General features: G+C 39.6%; 1 protein-coding gene across 3 annotated transcripts in view; it reads left to right on the forward strand.

The window, feature by feature from the left end:
* The window catches only part of TESK2 (testis associated actin remodelling kinase 2), a 79,455-nt gene that overhangs the window by 37,387 nt on the left and 23,317 nt on the right, over window positions 1-18,751 (forward strand). For all 3 annotated transcript variants that reach the window (XM_063407194.1, XM_063407193.1, XM_063407195.1), the window contains one exon: window positions 16,714-16,860. In XM_063407194.1, coding sequence (XP_063263264.1) covers window positions 16,714-16,860 — 147 coding nt within the window. The remainder of the gene's footprint in view (window positions 1-16,713; window positions 16,861-18,751) is intronic.

Raw genomic sequence — 18,751 nt, forward strand, 5'->3', positions numbered from 1 at the left:
ACATTTTGAGTAACAGAATAGCTTTAGTGACGTATTATAAAAGTATAATTATCATTACTGCTTTTCTTCTGTGGACAAAGGTGAGCATTTAATGCCTTCAGTACAAAAATCCATGACAGAAATTGATGTTGTAGGGAATCCACACACAATTTTGCCCAATAATGTAGCTATGCTTTGATTTTAGAGAGCTTTTAAAAATTAAAAACTGTATATGTTCCAGGTGGTGGAATTGTCTTTTCTAGCAACAGTAGTAGCATTTTTCATCTTCAAGTGTGTGTAGAGTAATAGTTGAATTCTGAAGACTTCTGGAGGCTGGAGAAGGTGGCTGAAATGACAAGCTGAAGGAGTTATTAGTTAAACAGACAGGGTGAATCATCAGTTCAAATATAGCCCAGGACGATAAACAAATTAGCCACTGTCTCGTGGCTTTTTTCAGCTTGTGGTCCACAAAGGTGGTCTCCTTGCTTCCAGTGCTCAGCATAATTGACACCAGCCTGGCACTGCAAGTGCTCAGAACTTCTGCCAGGGTTTCACTTCTTGGGAGATGAAACTGTTGCTTCAGAGGCCCATTGGTCAGTAGGTGTCTGAGTCACTGCAGGGAGAATCCTCTTGCAATAGCCTGTGCTGGACCTGTTCTGTAATGAGTTTAATTATCCCCTCTTGTGTTTTGAGAATACAGTTGATGATGATATATGTAAGAGGGATACAGCATCACTTGGAGCTTATGTTTGAGGGCAGCATGATGGGAAATCATATTTAGTTTATATATGTATAGGTTTCCATACCAGAAGAAGTTGAGAACTTGTGCCAAATATTTGGTGACTGGATTTAGACAACTTGTGCTATTAGCAGGCAGGGCAACCTCAAATGGTGTTAGAAGGGCCTTGAAGATTTTGTAAGCCTGTTAAGGGGCTGTATCAGGAACATGCAGAACTTTGGTATTGGAAGGCAGAGTTTGAAGCATTGCAGATTTCTTTTCTTCCATGCTTACAGACACAGGAGTGGATCATGCAGAGCAGGTTTTTTGCTTGAGGAAGGTGTTGATCCTATGTATGCCTTGGGATTTTCCCTTTTGGCAGCATTTTGTGTTGATTTAATTTTCCTCTCTCAAGTGGCATTTGTTTTTAAAACTCTTGAGCAAGAGCAGTTTCTGTTTGTTTTGGTTTGGTTTTTTTTTCAAAATAAGAATGGAATTGTTTAATTATAGACTGCACTAGGACTTTGTCCTTGTTCTGAATCCACAGTCTTATCAGTTTTGATAATCCAATATATTTTTTTTAAGTTCTCAAGCCAGAAGTTATGGCATGTGCATCTTCTGAAGTAATTCAATATCCTTAGATTGACAGAACAGCTAAGGCTGCCAAGGACCTCTATTCCTTGCAAGCACTAAGTTAAGAAACTTAGTGCTTGCAAGGAAATTTAAGGAAAAGCAAAGTAAATGCTTTAATAGGTGTATCACCCAGATGAGCTGGTAGGCATTAGACTGCCTCAGTGATGTTGAGCTCATGAGCACAGATTTGCCATGCTTGTTTTCTCTAAAACCAGAAACTGGGTATTCCTTTCTCAGCATTCCGCTCTAATCTGAAGCTGCTGATTTGTTTCTTTAGCTACAGGAATCTGCAGTGCTTCCTGCTGTACTCACATGCCTCTCCAAACTAACTTCAGCCTTTCCCTCAGGCCTCTCTGTGTTTTCCAGCCACTTTCCTAATCTGACAACTCTCTTCACTTCCATTTTCTGGCTACATCAGTATTGTAAGTCTTGGGAAATTTGGATAGTAGTGCAGTCTCTGGTGTCAGCATGGGACACTGCTGAGCACACAGACAGCGTGTGCTCAGGGGACACGGAGCCTGAGCCAGGGGGGAGCAGCCGTGGCTCAGCAGCAATTGTGGATGATTTTATCACATGCACATGTACCATGGAATGGCTGCATGAGCAAACATCCATTTTAGATGGGAGGCAAACAAATTTATTTGTGTGTCGTAGGTTTTATAGGCCTGTGCTATTATACTGAAGCAGATAACGTAGCAGCATAAAGTCTAGCGTATAAAAGCATTTAATACCTTCTTGCAGATCTTGAATTGTTTGTTGAACTCAGTTAAACAAGTTTATCTGAATTTCTAAGAGACAGGTCGGGCTAAAATCAAGGTATAATTAGATGTATATTTATATATGTACAGAATGAGTCATACAATTTGATAATTCTTTTTGAAGGAAATGAAAGCCTTGGCAGTTGTGCGTATAGAAGATGAGGAATGGAAAGTTATTATGCGTTGATTGGGATATCTTGAAATTGCAGCTCTTTGGGGACAATAGTTAATTGTTGCAACAGAAGATTTATGGCTGTTAATTCACACTGGATAGTAAAAATGTGTGCAAATGCACTGCAAATGCACTGGACCTTTCTCAGGCAGAGTGCAGGGCTGTTGCAGTGTGATAGGACCACATGGTAGGTGATGGAGGGGTAGCACAGGATCATTCCAGCCAGCAGCTGTGCGAGCTGAGAGCTGCCTGCCACGCTCTCCTGAAGTCGTTCACATTTGGTCCTTGCTGGTGAACTGCGCAGTCAGACTCGTGGAACTCCTGATCCCACACCAGATACTTGGAATGGAATCAGAAGCACTGAGTGTAGTTGGGCAGCCGTGGTTTTCAGGTGCATGTTGCAGTGGGACAAGTGCTAAAGCTCCTTGTAGTGAAAATGCCAATGACCTTTGAAGAGAGAGGGTTTTTCTCAGTAAGTGCTTTCATGATAACTGGAAACTTCCCTTCTCTGCTTTCCCTCCCAACAGCAATAATTTAAATAAACAATAAATGCAGTTAATGGAGTTTCAGGATTTTGGAGATCTTCCTTTTTTAGTATTTTTTTCTTCTTTACTTTTGGAGATAACACTTATTAGAAAGAAAAAATATGAAAAGCTTAAAAATCTCAGAATTGTTTCAGTTGTGCTGCATTGCTCTTTTACGAGGAATAGAAAGTAAATTACTAAAGTGAGAAGGTTCTTCTGATATACAGCTTTCACAAGCAGAATAAATCCCTCAAATTATTTCAATCTTCTTTGGTTTTTCCTCCCTTCAGTTCTTGGTTATCTTTCTGTGGAGAGCCTTTGACCCTAGAATGAAGAAAACCAGACAGACATCACTTAGGTCTCCTCTTCTGAAGCTTTATGCTACAGCTAAAATTGTAGTCATACATTGTCTTCCAGATGGCAATTGCACACTTGTGAGAGTTCTAAAAAGGCCTGAAATACTATTCCTTCCCTACTCCCTCCTTTCCTCATCTCCTGTAAGAAAGACTCTCTAATCCCTACTTTTGTTCCACCAGTGTGATTCATATTGTTTAAATAACTTTAGTTTTACTCATGTAGCACAGCAAATATTTAACTCAGCTTTGGTGCTGGCAGTCAGTTCTGGAGAACCTGGTGTCTTTGGAACTGTAGTTCCTATGAGCAGTCATTCTGCAAATATTTCATGCAGCAAAGGAATTGTTCCTGCTTTAGGTATTACCTGTTTACCAGCTGACATTTAGTTCCTGGATGAGTTGGCTCTAGTGGTTGTTTCTCAAAAAAAGAGAATAGCTGTGGTATGAAGTTGATAAGCCTGACCTTGGAGACAACTGAAGAGAAAATTACAATTGTGCTTAAGGTGGCATCAAGTAGAAAATTAAAAGAAATTAAAGGATTCTCATTTTCATCCTGTTATAAAATATGACTTTTTTCCTGGATACCGCTATCCAATTTCTAGAAAAAACCCCAACAATTCAGAGATTTATTAGGGAAGTCCTGGAATTCATGTAAGATAGGTACTACCTAATGTGTTCAGTGAAGCCATACTGAGTAGAGCCTCCCAGAACAGTTTATATTCCTTAATATCTTGTATGTATCTAATGCTTGTGCACTACCTCCCCTTGCTCATTGAAATCTTTCTTAGACACTTTTTATAGTCCTTCTGACTGAATTATTGAAAAAAGAAAACTCAAAAGAAAGAGGAAAAAAGCAGAGAGGTGGGAAAACTCTGAAGGTAATTTTGTCCTTTATCTCTGCTCAGATTTGGGACTTAATTCTGCTTCAATTTGGTCTCATTTGCATACATAAAGCATCTTCCTTGAACGTAGTAAGGCCTTGGGCAGTATGTAAAGTTACTTGTTTTATGGTTTTGTGGCACTAGTCACTGCTTTGACTTTCTGGAGGAACAACATGAGCAATGGTGTAAGCTTTTTCTTGGATGTTTCTGTTGACAGCTCAAAAGATACAGAATATACCTGTTAATTCTAAATGTCTTTGTTTTAGGGGAATGAGTCTTGATACAGAATAAAGAGAGCATTTACTTTGGAGTAACTTTAAAAAAAGATAATCATACAATGATGACAAATGATCTTGCAGATCTGACAGCCAGAATTTCTGAATGCCTCCTGGCTGTAGGATGCAGCAGAAGGATTGTGCTTTGAACTTTATAAGAACTCTAAGTATGTGTAAAATTCTGCAGATTAAATTCATCCTTGTGATCTCTCAGCCAATGAATAACATGACCTGTGGATTAATGCTGTAATAAACCTCTGCTTGCAGGCTCTATGTTTTTTGTCTGTGGTTCAGATACTTTTTGTAGCATTAATTGAAGCTACAGCTTCACTTTATGAATGAAGAGTTCTTTCAGTGGTGCTGTACTGGTGCTGGAAAATCACACAGAGGCAATCTGGGCCTCCACAGATATAAAACCCAAGCATCAGAAGAGTAAGTTCATCCCTATTGAAAGTATGTCAGAGGTATTGAGTCCTCTGCTAGGCTATGGTTACTTTGTATTTTTCCAGGAATGGACTTGAGTTTTAGACCTGCATCTATTTGGTTCCAGGTCTATATGCTCTGATGACAAGAATGGTTATGTGGTATAAAACTGGAAGTATCTGTTGCTATTATTTGCTTGCCTTTTTTGCTGTTTCTGTTGTAAGACTAGAAGTCCAGCCAGCACATATCCATGTTATTTCCTCTGTAATTTGGTTGTTTGGGTTGTTTAGCTTTTCCCTTACAGGAGTCATTAAGAGTTAGACCTTGCATGTACTTGCCTCAGGGTCAACAGAAAACCATTCATTCAGAGCCCAGGGATTTGACCTCTGGAGAAGAGTGATGGTAACCTTGTCTGATGCAGCAGTAGTTGCACTCCCCATTAATGGCTGTTTGAGGATTCATTGTAGGACCCGAGAAGAGCAAGGTCATGGCAGCAGAAGCACTGTTTAAAACAGAGTGGGGAAATAGCTCAGGTGTCAGGAAGACTAAACTAGTCTGTAATGTAAAAGGTGAGAAATCATTCCATTTTGTTGGCACCTTTTTTTTTCCAGCACTAAATTAGAATGAACGGATCATGAAACGTCTTTTAGGGCTGTTTGATGTCTGTATAGTGCTTTTTTCACAGAATCACAGAATGGTTGAGGCTGGAAGGGACCTCTGGAGGTCACCTGATCCAACCTCCCTGCTCAAGCAGGGCCACCTAGGGCTGGCTGGGGCTGGTTGCCAAGGACCTAAGAATCACAGAATGGTTTGGGTTGAAAGGCACCTTTAAAGATGATCTTGTTCAAACTCTCCTGCCATGGACATAGGCAGCTTCCAATAAATCAGGTTGCTCAAACCCCATCCAACCTGGTCTTTAATGCTTCCAGGGATGGGACATCCACAGCTTCTCTGAGCAACCTGTGCCAGTGTCTCACCACAGCAAAGAATTTCTTCCTAAGATTTAAATCTAAACCTACTCTCAGTTTAAAAACATTCCTCCTTGGCCTTTTAAAAGGTCTCTCTCCATCTTTCTTGTAGGCTCCCTTCAGGTACAGGAAGGGTGCAATTAGATCACCCTGAAGTCTTGTCTTCTCCAGCCTGAACAATCCTAATGCTCTCAGCCTTTCCTCATAGGAGAGGTGCTTCATCCTTCTAATAATCTTGATGGCCCTTTGTTTCTGCTTGAGAAAAATCACTTATCTCACCACAGAAAAATTGTTGCAAGTTAGTAGGTGCTTTGAAATATCTTGTTAATTTTATAATCCTTTATTAAAATATTAAAAATTATGCTGAATAGAGATAAGGTAAACCTACAAGAAGCAAAAAGCTGTTACTGTGTGCCTGCTTACTGTCACGTCTGAATATTGACTTAATCTTTCAGGGTTAAAAAACCCAACCAACTCAACCTGTACAGAAAGACAAACCTATTGCCTGTGCTTGCTTTCTACTTCATTGCACACAAACAACAGGACTCAGTTAGGAAAAACTCAAAGTTTTATCACCTTTGTTGCATGCAGCAGTTGCCTGCTGAAAGGAGAAAGGCATAGGCAGTAGGGGACTTTTCTTACAGGTGAAAAATTGAGGAGCTTCTGTTTATATTTCAAGATGAATGTGTTTATAAGATGACAAATGATCTAGCAATAGATGCTAGCAAAATCTCTAGCAATATCTTTTTGAAATTATAAAAATCCTGACTCTTTAAAGTGAAAAACTTAGGGATGTGCTTTGGATTTCTTATATCAAAGTATGATTTTTAGCTTTTGCTTAAATTATTGTGACAAAAAAAAGAGATATCTATAAATGTAAGTATTAAGTACATGGATATGTATCTGACAAGTTATTTATTTGGTACTACATGTAGACCTTCGGTTTACTTGTTTCTGTGTCACTTCCAAAATGATTTCTACTACATCTTTGATCATTTTGAAATGCAGTTATAATTCTTTTTATAAACTTGGTTTGGTGCTGACACTTCCCTTCATCTCTTGATTGTTGATATTAGAATTTTAAAAATACTTGTCAGCACTTGAGCCATATTTGGTCTTATTTTTGCATTCCTCACAGCATATGGACTGTCAGTTTCAGTTTTACTGGAACAGTTCACTTAGGTTCTCAGTTTAATTTATAAAAAGTGGCTGAATGCGCTCTCAGCAAATGTAGTTTGTGGCTTGACAGCCAGCTCTACCTCATCCTTTCTCTGTGCTGTGCAAGGCATTGTCAAACAGTGTCCTTTTTGCTCTGGCTTTATTCTCTTCAGAGGAGTACAGCATCTCTGTCCAACCTGAGAGATCCTCATATGAAAGACACAATACAAGTTTGCAAAACTGAAGAGACCCATTCCTGTGCCCTTGATCCTGTCAGGAAGCACAGGTGCCTCCAGAAGCTCCATGCCCTGATAAACTGGAGAGTGCCAGACCAAACCAGCTGTTCTGGCTTCATGGGAGGGGTGTCTGCCCTAACTGTATGTTTGAAAGGGTGCATGAGAAAGCAACAAAAATTAAAATGCTGTTTTCAGTGATGGTTCAATACAGGTTATCAACTCTGAGAAAGCTGAGTGAGGGTCAAAAGAATGTGAGCACCCTCATCTATTTTCTCAGCTACAGATGTCTCATTTTCGTTGAAATGATTCTGTAGACACTTTCACTGAGCTTGTTCCAGCAGCTGAAGAGTTGCAGACTCTGGTACCCATGTGTACCTTGAGTGTGAGATCTGAGTCAGGCTGATTAATGATAGGTGTTAATCTGACATCTGTATGCACCAGTGGATGCAAAATCAAATCTAAACACAGTATATGTAATAAGTAAATTAGACTGTTCAAAGTAAGTAGAGTTTAAAAAGCTTGCAGAAAAAGGAGACGGGTGGTGGTGGTTTTTAGAAAATGTCACACTGTTTAAACATTATGTTGTAACTTTAAGGCTTCATGTATTATTTTCTAACAAAAAAAACCCCAATGTGTCTAAGACAGTGAAGTTATTTCACAGAGGTTTAGACAAAGTACATATTCTTTACTTTTATATGATTTTCCTTGGGAACCCGATATTTTTGTGAATTTTTTTTAAAAAGAAAAAAGACTTCAGTCCCAAACACAGCTTGATGTGCTGCACATTCCAAAAAAGTCCATTTAAAATCACACAAGGGGGCCTGGCTTTCAATGACAGGAGGCAGGAAATTTAGTGTTCTGACTGAAATTCCATCTCTGGTTCATACTCTTGCAGCTTCATGTTGTGGCATATGTGGTGTGCTTGACCCTTTGGTTCTTTCTCCAGCAAAAATGATACAGGGCTCCACAGGAGTTTCAGCTAAGTCTCTCTGATTTGTAGCTTTGCAGTTTTGAATGCTTAAATATCAAAAGTCAGGGTTTTTGAAAGCATGTAAAGGACCTTATTTAAGTTAGATGATATTTCAAATTTTTTCCCCTACATCTGATTCTTACTTACTTTTTTTTTTTAAGGAATGAAAGTTCAACCATCTTGTCTGATTACAGTGATCAAAGGCCTCATTTTCCAGAAAAACACATAACAGAGCATTTTTAAAATCTGTTTGGGCAGGTTGTACCTGGCCACGCAGAATGCAGGGGCCTTCATTTTGGAAGGAAATTCATGCTGCTCTACTGGTCATGACACTTATTCTGAAGACAGAAAGGTGGAATTGATTCTCAGAAAGTTGCAGTAGAAAGCTCAGTTACAGAAAGCAAAAAGATGACAAAAATGTTGGCTTCTGGAGGACACTGACTGGCATTATAGACACGGTCTGAGGAGGGAAACTGGCAGGTCAGTTAAAGGAAAAACCTGCTGTGGGCTGGTGGTGACCAGGTAAATAAAATACACGGGGACAACTCTCCAGACAAAGTTTGTGCTTTTAGCAAAAGCAGATAAGCAGTGAAAGCTCCGTGAGCCCTGCATTGTGTTAGAGGCAGTGGGAAGCTGCTTAGATACATCTGCACTGTGTGGTTAGGTGAGAAGGGTGGGTTCTCACAAAAAGAAAGATCACTTGTAAAAAGAGCTATAATGAGACACTAAAAAAGTTCTCATGTAAAGGCAGAAGCCAAAACTTGAAAACTAAATGTTAACTTGAGGTGCACAGTCTGTATTATGCATGCGGATGCTAGATGAGAAGTGATGAGCAACCAGCTATATCAGTGAGAACTTTTGAGTTAAACCTCCTTTTCTCCCTTCCTCCCCTCTATTTTTAAAAATTAAATCTTGGCTCTGCAGGCTATACCTTGGCTTTAATTATTTTCTCTTCTTCTCTCACAGGAGGATGATTCACTTGTTTTATCACTGGTAATAGTGCACAAGCAACTTTATTCATTCTTTTATTTGAGATAGATGCATCTAAATATGTTGTGTTCTGAGGAAGGCTTGCTAAATATCTTGCTGGTGCTAACCTCTTCCTCCTTTTTAGAATGTCTCAAGGATAGAAGAAAGATAAGAGGCAGATAAGTGTTCAACTGCAAACAGCAAGTTCCATTGTCTCATTCCTTGTCTCCCTTCCCCCCACACACATGCGGGTGGGTGCTCTGTGTGTGGGTTGTGTGGTGTTGTTTTGGGTTTTTTTTGGGGGGGTAGTATCTCCGTTTTGACACTCACTGTAAACCAACTGGACCATTTGCCATTGCCTCAAGCAAAAAACAAAAACATTTTTGAATTTCAACCTCTGAATTCTTTTACTGGTGGCTAGGTTAACAGGAGTGAGAAGATGTAAACGTCTCAGCTATCATGGTGTGGAGGGGAGAGAGAGGAGGAGAACTGAATACTGTCTTGAGCACTAGATTCTCCTGTTACTTGGGTATATGAAGAGAGGCAGTCCAGACAGGTACTGTGATGCTGGCTGCTTAACTTCTTGCCTTGGAATTTTTTCTTACATTTTTTCAGTACATTCCATTTATATGTAGTGCTTTTTCTTCTTTCCTCGGTTTTCAGCCTGAATCCTAGAAACATACTCTTGATTTAACAAGTGTTCTGTAGTTTCACTTCCTCATTTTGCTTTACTTATCAGCCATCCAAAACATTCAGAAACTAAGCTGTAAAAGAAAATGCCTTTAATGTTTGCTTTTGCACACCACTATTAATAGAGGATCTTGGTGCCTTCTATAATTGCCAATAAAGTGTTTGAGCACCCTCAAATATAAGTGGATGTGTTGAGTGGACGTGGGAATGTTGAGGCTTGGAAAAGTACTCTGAGACAGCTCAAAGAGAGTATTCCTTGTGCAGAATTTAAACAGTTTGTACTATGAGAGATGTTCATTTGCTGTAAGTTTTGCTCTCAGTAGATCCTTGTAGCTGTTTCACAGACTTCAAAAAGTGAAGCAAAGGGGTTATTTTTCTGCCATCTTGCAGGCATATAATCTGTGGGTTGCTGCTGCTGGTATTTATGTGGGGAAGGTGAGAAAGACCTTATTTAAGTGAGAGGCTCCTTGTCAGGGATTGCAGCTTCTCGGCAGAACTGAGTCTAGTATGTTTGAAATGCTGTCAGTGTGGATAGAGCCTTCTGCTCTTAACAGAAGTGTTACTGGAGAGATGCTGTTTCTCTTGCCTATGTCAGCAACAAGGTACTTTCTCTTCTATGCCTGTGTGCTAATTTATGCCATATCCCAGATTCTTATCTGCACTGAGACTGGGCTCCACTTAGAATCCAAATGGTTGTGACTCCAGATTATAAATGCAGGGGTTTTTGTTAGGCCTTTTCTGCTTTCTGTTTTTTTCTACTAATATAATTACAGGAAAAATGGTTATCAAGGTCAGTTTGTATAGATACACTGGGAGTGTTTTCCGGTTCCAACAAAATAAGCTTATTTCCTGCAGTATTACAGACCTGAGTATGAGTGAGCGTCCATAAAACTTCCTTCATCCATATGGGTTGCAGCAGTGCATTGTTGCAATGTGCCTCAGCTGAAGCCTTACCAACAAGAATCTGTTTGTAGCAGCAGGCAGCCAAGTGAACATTACATTTTGATTGAATGAAATGACAGAAAAGGGCTAAATTCAGCATACTGACCATAAGAGCTGTTGGAATTAGAGAATTAAAGGAAGACAAATCTTGCTGAATTCTTTTCCATGCCAACGCTTTAATGTTTGGAGTGTAACAAATGGTTTTCATTACAGCTCCTTCCTGAGTTAGTGCATGTTAATTCTTGTTTGCCCTTATAAAAGAAGCCATGCCTGTACATGCCTTTTCAGAAGGAGGAGCCAATGAATTAATCAATGCCACAACTGACAGAAGAAGAAACAGAGGTAGATCTGTTGCATTTCTTAGCTTTTGGTTCTGAGTTCTGATGAGTGGCCAGGCTATGGCAGTTGACAAAGCTGACCCTTTCAGAATAGCTGTCACTTTTAAAGTTTATTTCAATCCTGTAATGGTTAACACTTTTAAAGAAAATACATAATTTTTTATTAAAGAACAGGATTGTTTGTATTAGTAGAAGAGTAGAAGAGAATTTGATTTTAGGTTACAGATTCTTTTCTTTTGGTTTTCAGGAACTAAGGAGCAGGAAAGTAAAGGGGTCTTCAGATGAAGACTTCCAGCTTTGCTTCTGTTCTTTCTATCAAGCTGTTTTTCCAAGCAACTTCTGATCCTTCATGAATATTTTAAGCTTTGTTCTGAAATGTCTTTGCTTCACCTGTTCTCTTTCAGTATTAGTGTGTTTCTCCCTGGCAACATTAGTTGACCTGCTGATCAAAAGTATCACTCAGTCCAAATTCAAAATCCAACTTGTTCTGTTTCAATGATTAATTTAATTTGTTTGATACAGTCAATAGAAATGGAAGGTTACTGCTCAGAGGTACTTGGGTCAGGTGGTTTTGTAGGTTTTTTAAATAGTGGGATTTTTAACAACTGGAGGTCTATGAACCAACTTCAAATTTTAAAAAAATGTCAATTTAATCTCATAGTGAATCTCGGTGTATCAACTTGTGATACCTCATATTGTAGTTTTGAACATAGTGATACTGTCTTTTGCAGTTCTGCAGAGCTGAAGCTAATGAAAACGGTTTGGGGAAAGGAGAAAACTTCCAGTCCTTGCACTGTAGCTAATTATGCCAGTTGTGACAGAAGGGTACATTGGCTTGTACAGAAGCCTTCAGAGTAGTCACTTAGAGACTGCAGTGTGACAAATGACTTTAAACATGACAACTGAAGATGAGGTTGTGTCTTCCTTGGGACAGGTGGTTTAAGACTGGTTTTAAACTTCTGCAGAAAGCTTAGTGAAAAGCTCTCAACTTCCTTTTATTAGGCATGAGAGTTACCTTCTTACTTCCAGCATTAGAATTGATAAAAATATGCAAGCTCTGTCTATTTTGACACTCTTCAATGTGTTTGTCAGTAGTGTCTGCAATACTTTATTTTGCTTTCCAGGTCTCCCTTCAGTGTACAACTACTTATTCTGGGGTTTCTCTGATGTTCCTCTTGCTTCTCCATAGTGCAGAAGGTGCTACTGCCACAATTCTAGTTTCTTTTCTTTTGCATCTTTATCTGTTTCTTCAAAGTGTTTTTGCAGTATATTAATTTGTTGCTATCTCAATATTTGTCGTTTTGTAGTGTTCTGGATCCCTGGAGCTCTTACTCTTTACTTGCCTCATTTGGTTTGTCACCTTAAATGTGCTCTCCACACCTACTTTTCTTAACCACTTAATGCCTTGTCTTCAGCAACATTTGGCCAACAGTACAGGGGTGTCTTGTGGTTATTTGTTGGTTTTTAAATGACAAGCAGTGACATTTAAAGTCATCTAAATAGCAGGCCAACTTTTTTTCCTGGCTTTCCTGTGCAGTATCTGTTGGCTTTTTTATATCAGACTTGCATACTGAAACAGAATTGGTTTTTGGAATAGCATTGAAAACTCTTTGCAATTCCCATCAGTCTTCCTGCTCAGACCTGGCAATATTGGAGTCTTTGTTTTTGAGAAATAACTGCTAGAATTGTGTGAATCTGATGTGCCTTTACTTTAAAAGCTTCTAGTTCTTGTATTAGTGTTTAAACTTCTATCTGGAATTTTGAAGCTAAAATCTGACAGCTGAAGTTGGGTATTATCTGATAGCTGAAGTTCATTATTAGTCTCTTGAAATTAAGCATGTAATGCTGTGCTTAAGCACCGTTATATGCTGAATTTCTATCCATCCTTCATTTCGTATGCTTGAGTCTGATAATGTGACTCCAATTGTGTTGGAGCAGCAGCCCTATTATGCTGATTTTTGGTTAAAGTAGCATGACTTTGTACGGGGATAAGTTATACACTGCTGCTACTGCATTTCATAGCAGTAAATGAGAACATCAGAAACCTCTTTAAGGTTCTTTCATCCAGAAATCATCTGTGCTTGGCTGAGCTTCTGAGTAGCTTGTCCTTCAAAGAAGCTACTGCCCTCTTTCTTTATAACATTTGAGAGACGTACCAGAAATGCAGTTTAGCTGGACATTTGTTTTCACATCAAAGGTATGAGCTCTTACCTCAGATTTTTTAAAAAAATAATATTTTTGTGGACTAAGATGCCAAGGTCTTTTAAACCAGTGTTCAACTTGTTTTGTTAAATTGTAATAAATGCAAAAATCAACAAACTATAGCTGTTTCTTTCAGACTGGCAACTAGATAAGCTGGCTGTTGGTGTCCAGTTACATGACAGAAAAGTAGCATGAGGAATAATGGGTTGCTGTTTCACTGCAACCTGATGATACAGGGTTTGAAAAGGTCTGAACACTGCCCCACTTAGCTGTGATGGCTCTACGAAATGTAGTGCCCTTTGCTTTCATTGTCATAGCCTAGTCAGATCTCTGTTCCAATTGCTTGTAGGCTTATGTGATGGCTGTTGTTGTTGTTGTAGTAGAATAAAGCTTTGAGATAATGTGTGTGCTGTAGCCTGTATCAATACTGTGTCAGGGACAAAATAAAATCCAGTGTTCTCTTTGGGAGAGGTGCGTTTTCTATCCTTCAGGATATTCTGACCACACAGAGCTGATTTGTGCCAGTAAGAGATTGAGAACAAGCACTTTTCTTTTTCAGTTGCACTGGCAATTAGGAAGTAATGTACATAGTTTTGTGTCTGTCCTGAAAAGGCATTGTTGAAGTCCTCTGAAAAAAATAGGCCATCAGGCTGGCTGTTTGCATTATCAGCCTGAATGACTGGAAGAATTGGATTACTTACATGACACTGAGGCAGCACTGTGCAGTGCTTGCCTTAGGAACAATTCATGTCTCTCATGCAAATATTACCTGCTGGCCAGCTAAAACCTGAGATCAACTAAAGCCTTAAAGATGTCTAGGAAACTCTTAGTTCAGTTGTTCACTTGATGATTAGCCTCATGTGCTTCATAGGCATAGAAATGAGAGCCAAAGCCAGACCTCACCTCTCTGATAACCGGAGGCTGTGCATGTGCTGGATGGCAGGAATGAGGCCTGGTGTGTTCTGTAGATGTGCAGGAAACAGGTCTGACTGTCACTTCTGTGGCTCGTGGATGCTGTGTCCAGTGTGTGTGTCACCTGTTGCCCAGCCCATGCTAGAATCTAGGCCTTGCAGTTAAAATGGGTGAAACTGTAAGCCAGTGTGACTGAAGAGTGCTGCAGGAATGGATATATTGGACACACTTAACTAATACAGCAACAATGGATCAAATCAGTAGGCTGCCGTATTGAAAAGGAAAGCATGCTCGATATAGTAGCCGACTATTGTCCTATTTCATTGTGTGTGTCAATACTCTTAGGGGCTGCTTGTTTATCAGCATTTCTGGAGCAATTTGTGTCATAGAAAGGCACAGTTCAGAGGACAGAAAATGGAAGCTAGGTCAATGATTCCCTCCCCCATGCACTGTCTTTCCGATGAATTCAAGTATGGTGGTGCTTTATGGATGGTCTGTTACTGGCCTGTCAGAAAGGTGAAATGGTTTGGGATAATTGCTGAGTGTCATTTTGTAATTGGATTATTCAGCCAGGTGCTTTGATGCTTTGGTGCTTTCTGTTCCAGGTTGGTCAGTATTGTTCTGATTTGAACATGACTGGATGAGAAGAGCTGTTCACACTGTTTCAGGGTGGATGGGAATATAAAAGATGTTACTGTAGAAGTCTTAGTTGCCATTTTTTCCTTAAGCATGATAGCAACTTAGGTTAAAGAAAATATAATTTTATTGAGCATGGTTGGGGTTTTTTTGTGGTTCATGGGGTTTTTTTTCCTTTTCTTGTGTGCTCTATAAGGTCATCTAGCTCCCTTAGGGGTTCAGATAAAAGAAATGAGAAAGATCAAAGCTGGACAAGTTCAAAGCAGCATTGTTTCCAACATTGAACCAGGTTGGCTGCAGCTCTAGTTGGTCTTGAAAATCTCTAAGGATGGAGATTGCATACCCTCAGAGTGACCTGTTGCAGAGCTGCTCTGCTCTCCTGGCACACAAACTCCTAGCACAAGGAACAGGTTGTTTTGGAGAGAAGGGGGGTCATGCCCTGGACTGCTGGTGAAATGTGCTGCTGTGCATGGGCTGGGATGAGCCCCGTTCCCGAGGGATGCACACAGAAGCCCCCCACCTGCTTTGTGGTATTCCCTCCCAATGGGCTCTGTGCGAGGTAAAATTACTTTATTGCCTCCTCTGCCCTGACAATTTTGTCTCCTCAAATAGTTACATGTGGAACCTGTGTATCTGCTGAAAGGGTTTACAAAATTCACTGGTGAGATCAGCAGTAGGTGGACCTGAGCTGTAAGGAAGAAGCTGTTTCTTGCAGAAACAGGAGGTGTTCAGGAGGTGACCTGTGACCCCCAGACTTCCAGCAGAATCCAACTTGTGTTCTTTCCTTGCTGTAGCACAGCCTTGGGAGATCAGCTGCATCCATCCACACTGCAGGGTGTATGGCTCCTGTTTGCCTCATGTCCCAGGCTCCAAGACACAAAGAGGAGCAACAAAATACAAGCAGGTTCCAAGTTGCTGAACCAACAAGAGCTGCAATTAAGATTTTTTCTTTTAACATGAGAATGGTGCTGCATGTTTTGTCTGAGTGAATGACATAGGAAAGTCATTTGAGAGAGAGTTGGAGACCTGTGTGGCACAGAGAAGTGAAGTTGGTGCAGTCTGGCACAGGCATACGTGTGTGGGCCAGGCTTGGGGGGGCAAATTGTCCTGTCTGCTTCACTTGGGTTTCCTTGAAGTCACTGTGTTGCTGCCAGGTTTTCTTCTGGAGCAACTACTCTCTTTGCCTGGTCCCTGGTGGGGACTGGGCTGGGAGTGTAACAAGAAGCTGCTTAAACACTGCATAGCTGCTAGTGTGGTATAAAGGTCTATACATAAAGCATAAGCTCTGCTGCTGTAATGATTATTCAAGCACTGGAGTTGCCATGTCTTGATCTGGGCTATATTACCTAGTATCGTTTAGGTGCTGCTTTGTTTCACAGTGTCTTGTAGCATTTTTCTTTTTTATTAATGTACTTTCCTTTTCATGAGGGTTTCCATTTGATGGGCTTGATGTAGAAGTGAACACAATGGGAATCATATTGCTGATTAGAACTCGTAGATACAGCAGTGAAAAAATAGAACTTACAGCAGCACATTGTAACATTTTTCTTTGATGCTGTTTCAGTTTAAGGAAACTGGGAACTTGATCAGGCTCCATGACCTGTGCTTGGATACTTAGCTCTGCCTTTGTTAATTAATTCTATATGGAAGTCAGCTCTGCATTGTTTTTGCCCTAATTTTCCTCATGCTGAAATGAGAGGGTGATATGATATTGTAGGTTTTTCTGAAGGGTGTATTTAAATACATGGAGTTAATACAGTGGTAACTGTTGCATCTATAAGGGCATTGGCACAGGTGGTCAGGGGAGACATTTTCAGCTTCTCTTGACCTGCAAACTTTGTGCCTCTCAAGCCCATATGAAAAAAAGGTTTGAATGTGTAACTGAGCTGAGGTCACTTGTTGTAATGATGAATTTTACATTCCTGACAAAATATTAAGTTAAATAATTAATTACAAATGTCGCTTTGTCTTTTCAGTACATCAATTGTGGTAACCTGGAACAGCTATTGGATGGCAACCAGCATCTGCCCTGGACAGTGAGGGTGAAACTGGCATATGACATTGCTATGGGAATCAGTTATCTTCACTATAAAGGCATTTTCCACCGAGACCTTACGTCCAAGGTACTGTTTATAAAATTAGGGGAACTTCCTATTGAAGGTACTGTAGCTGATTGTTGAGTTTTTTCCCTTCCTCCATTCCATGCAGAGAATTGCTATTATATAATTTAAGATATTTTGAGGAACAAATTGAAGTGCAGTTTATAGAATTAAAACTTACCTCAAAATATGTTCTTAGTTTGTATGGAAACTAGAGAAATTATTATTGTGAAGGAAGGTCATCCCTTAAATGAGTTCAGATTAGGATTTCTCATAAAGCAGCTCCAGAGTTCTTTTAGTTCTGAATTGTGCTTCAGTAAAGTATTTAAATCCCAGGATAATTAAACACAACAATCTAACATTTGGAACAGGTTAATCATATAAAGAGCCCAAATTGCAGGGATTATTACCAACGCACTTCAAAATCTCCTTGTTGTTTTTGTTTCTCTGTGTATTTCACAAATCTTCTGTAGGAAGAGTGACCTTTCGTTACTAATTCTGCATTAAGTGCTGTGTACAATGCTGGTTTATGTTTTCTTTCATTTTTAAAGTCAGTAAGATCAAAATAGTTTGCCTAAAATTTTCAAATTTTGAAGTTTCTTCTGGAATAATATATCAGTGGCAGAGTTTTCAATGGACTTAGATTTGTATTTTCTAGTTGCTTTGGTGACAACTTGCATGAATTTAGTTGGCTGATAATTTAGTAGCTGGATAATTCAAGCTAGAAATATTGACATAGGAGCACTAAGCTGTGTGAGCAGATTGTCCCAGTGTTCACACTTGCTCCTACCACCCATTGCAGCCTGTGCTGAGGCTTTGCTGTCCTGTCTGTCCTGTTGTCTGGTGCTAATGAGCTGGTTTAAACTCACTGCAGGCCTGCAACATGAAAGTCCTTCAAAACTGTTCTTGAGAGGGCTTCATCATGTCACTTCAATCAGAAGCATCCAGAAGAATGTTAGTTTAGTCTAAAAGGAATTATTTTTAGGGTTAGAAACAGTTTTTAAAAATAAAACCACAACAGAGTATGTTTGCCAGTGAGGCTGCTAGTCCTTCATCCACTTTTAGGCATTTTTCTTAAAGCTTCCTTAGTGCAGTGTTAAACAGATGTAGAGTGTGCATTTAGTCAAGATTAAAAAAAAAATAGTTTAACTGGTAGAGGAAAGAAGTATTCCAGTAAGGTCATAAAATACTTTCTTGGCTGTTCTTTCAAGTGAAAGGCACTGAATTCTGTAAGGAAGAATATCAAATTTATGAAAAAGACCCAGACTGGGAGTCATGTCACTTTGACATGATAGACTCAGAAAGCTCCATTTCAGTCACCTTGGAGTGTGCAGATAAGATATGCATAAAAATATCTGAGAAGACAACTTGGTATTCCCCTTTCTTTTTCAGTTCAGGATGTATTTTCATGCATTTAAGAGTAGAGTTACTGCAAGGAACCAAAGTAACTAAGGAGAACTCGGTGCCTTTAGCGTTTATTGTAACACATTCTGTGATGGTCAGTCATATGAAAATCCAGTTCCTGGGATCCCTGTGAATGCCTTTGTTCCAAGCTTTACATAGATGTATGTCATGCTCTGGAGCTGCCCTGCCAAGGCTTCAATGTCATCTATTGTTGGATGCCAATTGTTTAGAAAGCTGGGAGGGGTGTGTGATGTCCCTGCAAGACCAAACTCATCAGAGGCCACGGGAAGTAGTTAAGGTTATTCAAAAACAAATGAACAACAAATCAAACCCTAAGAATTTACTAGCAGTTATGCTATATTTGGATGGTTCCTAGCACTAAAGTTATAGTATGTTGTGTGGGTCATATTGGAAGCTGTCAGCTTTAAGAATAATACAGAATTTAAGTGATGACAGCTATGGTCTCAGTTTTTCAATTTCTTGCAGATTTTTGGGTTGTTTTTGTGCTGTT

Source organism: Prinia subflava, chromosome 10, assembly GCF_021018805.1.
Source record: "Prinia subflava isolate CZ2003 ecotype Zambia chromosome 10, Cam_Psub_1.2, whole genome shotgun sequence".
NCBI classification, from domain to species: Eukaryota; Metazoa; Chordata; class Aves; order Passeriformes; family Cisticolidae; genus Prinia; species Prinia subflava.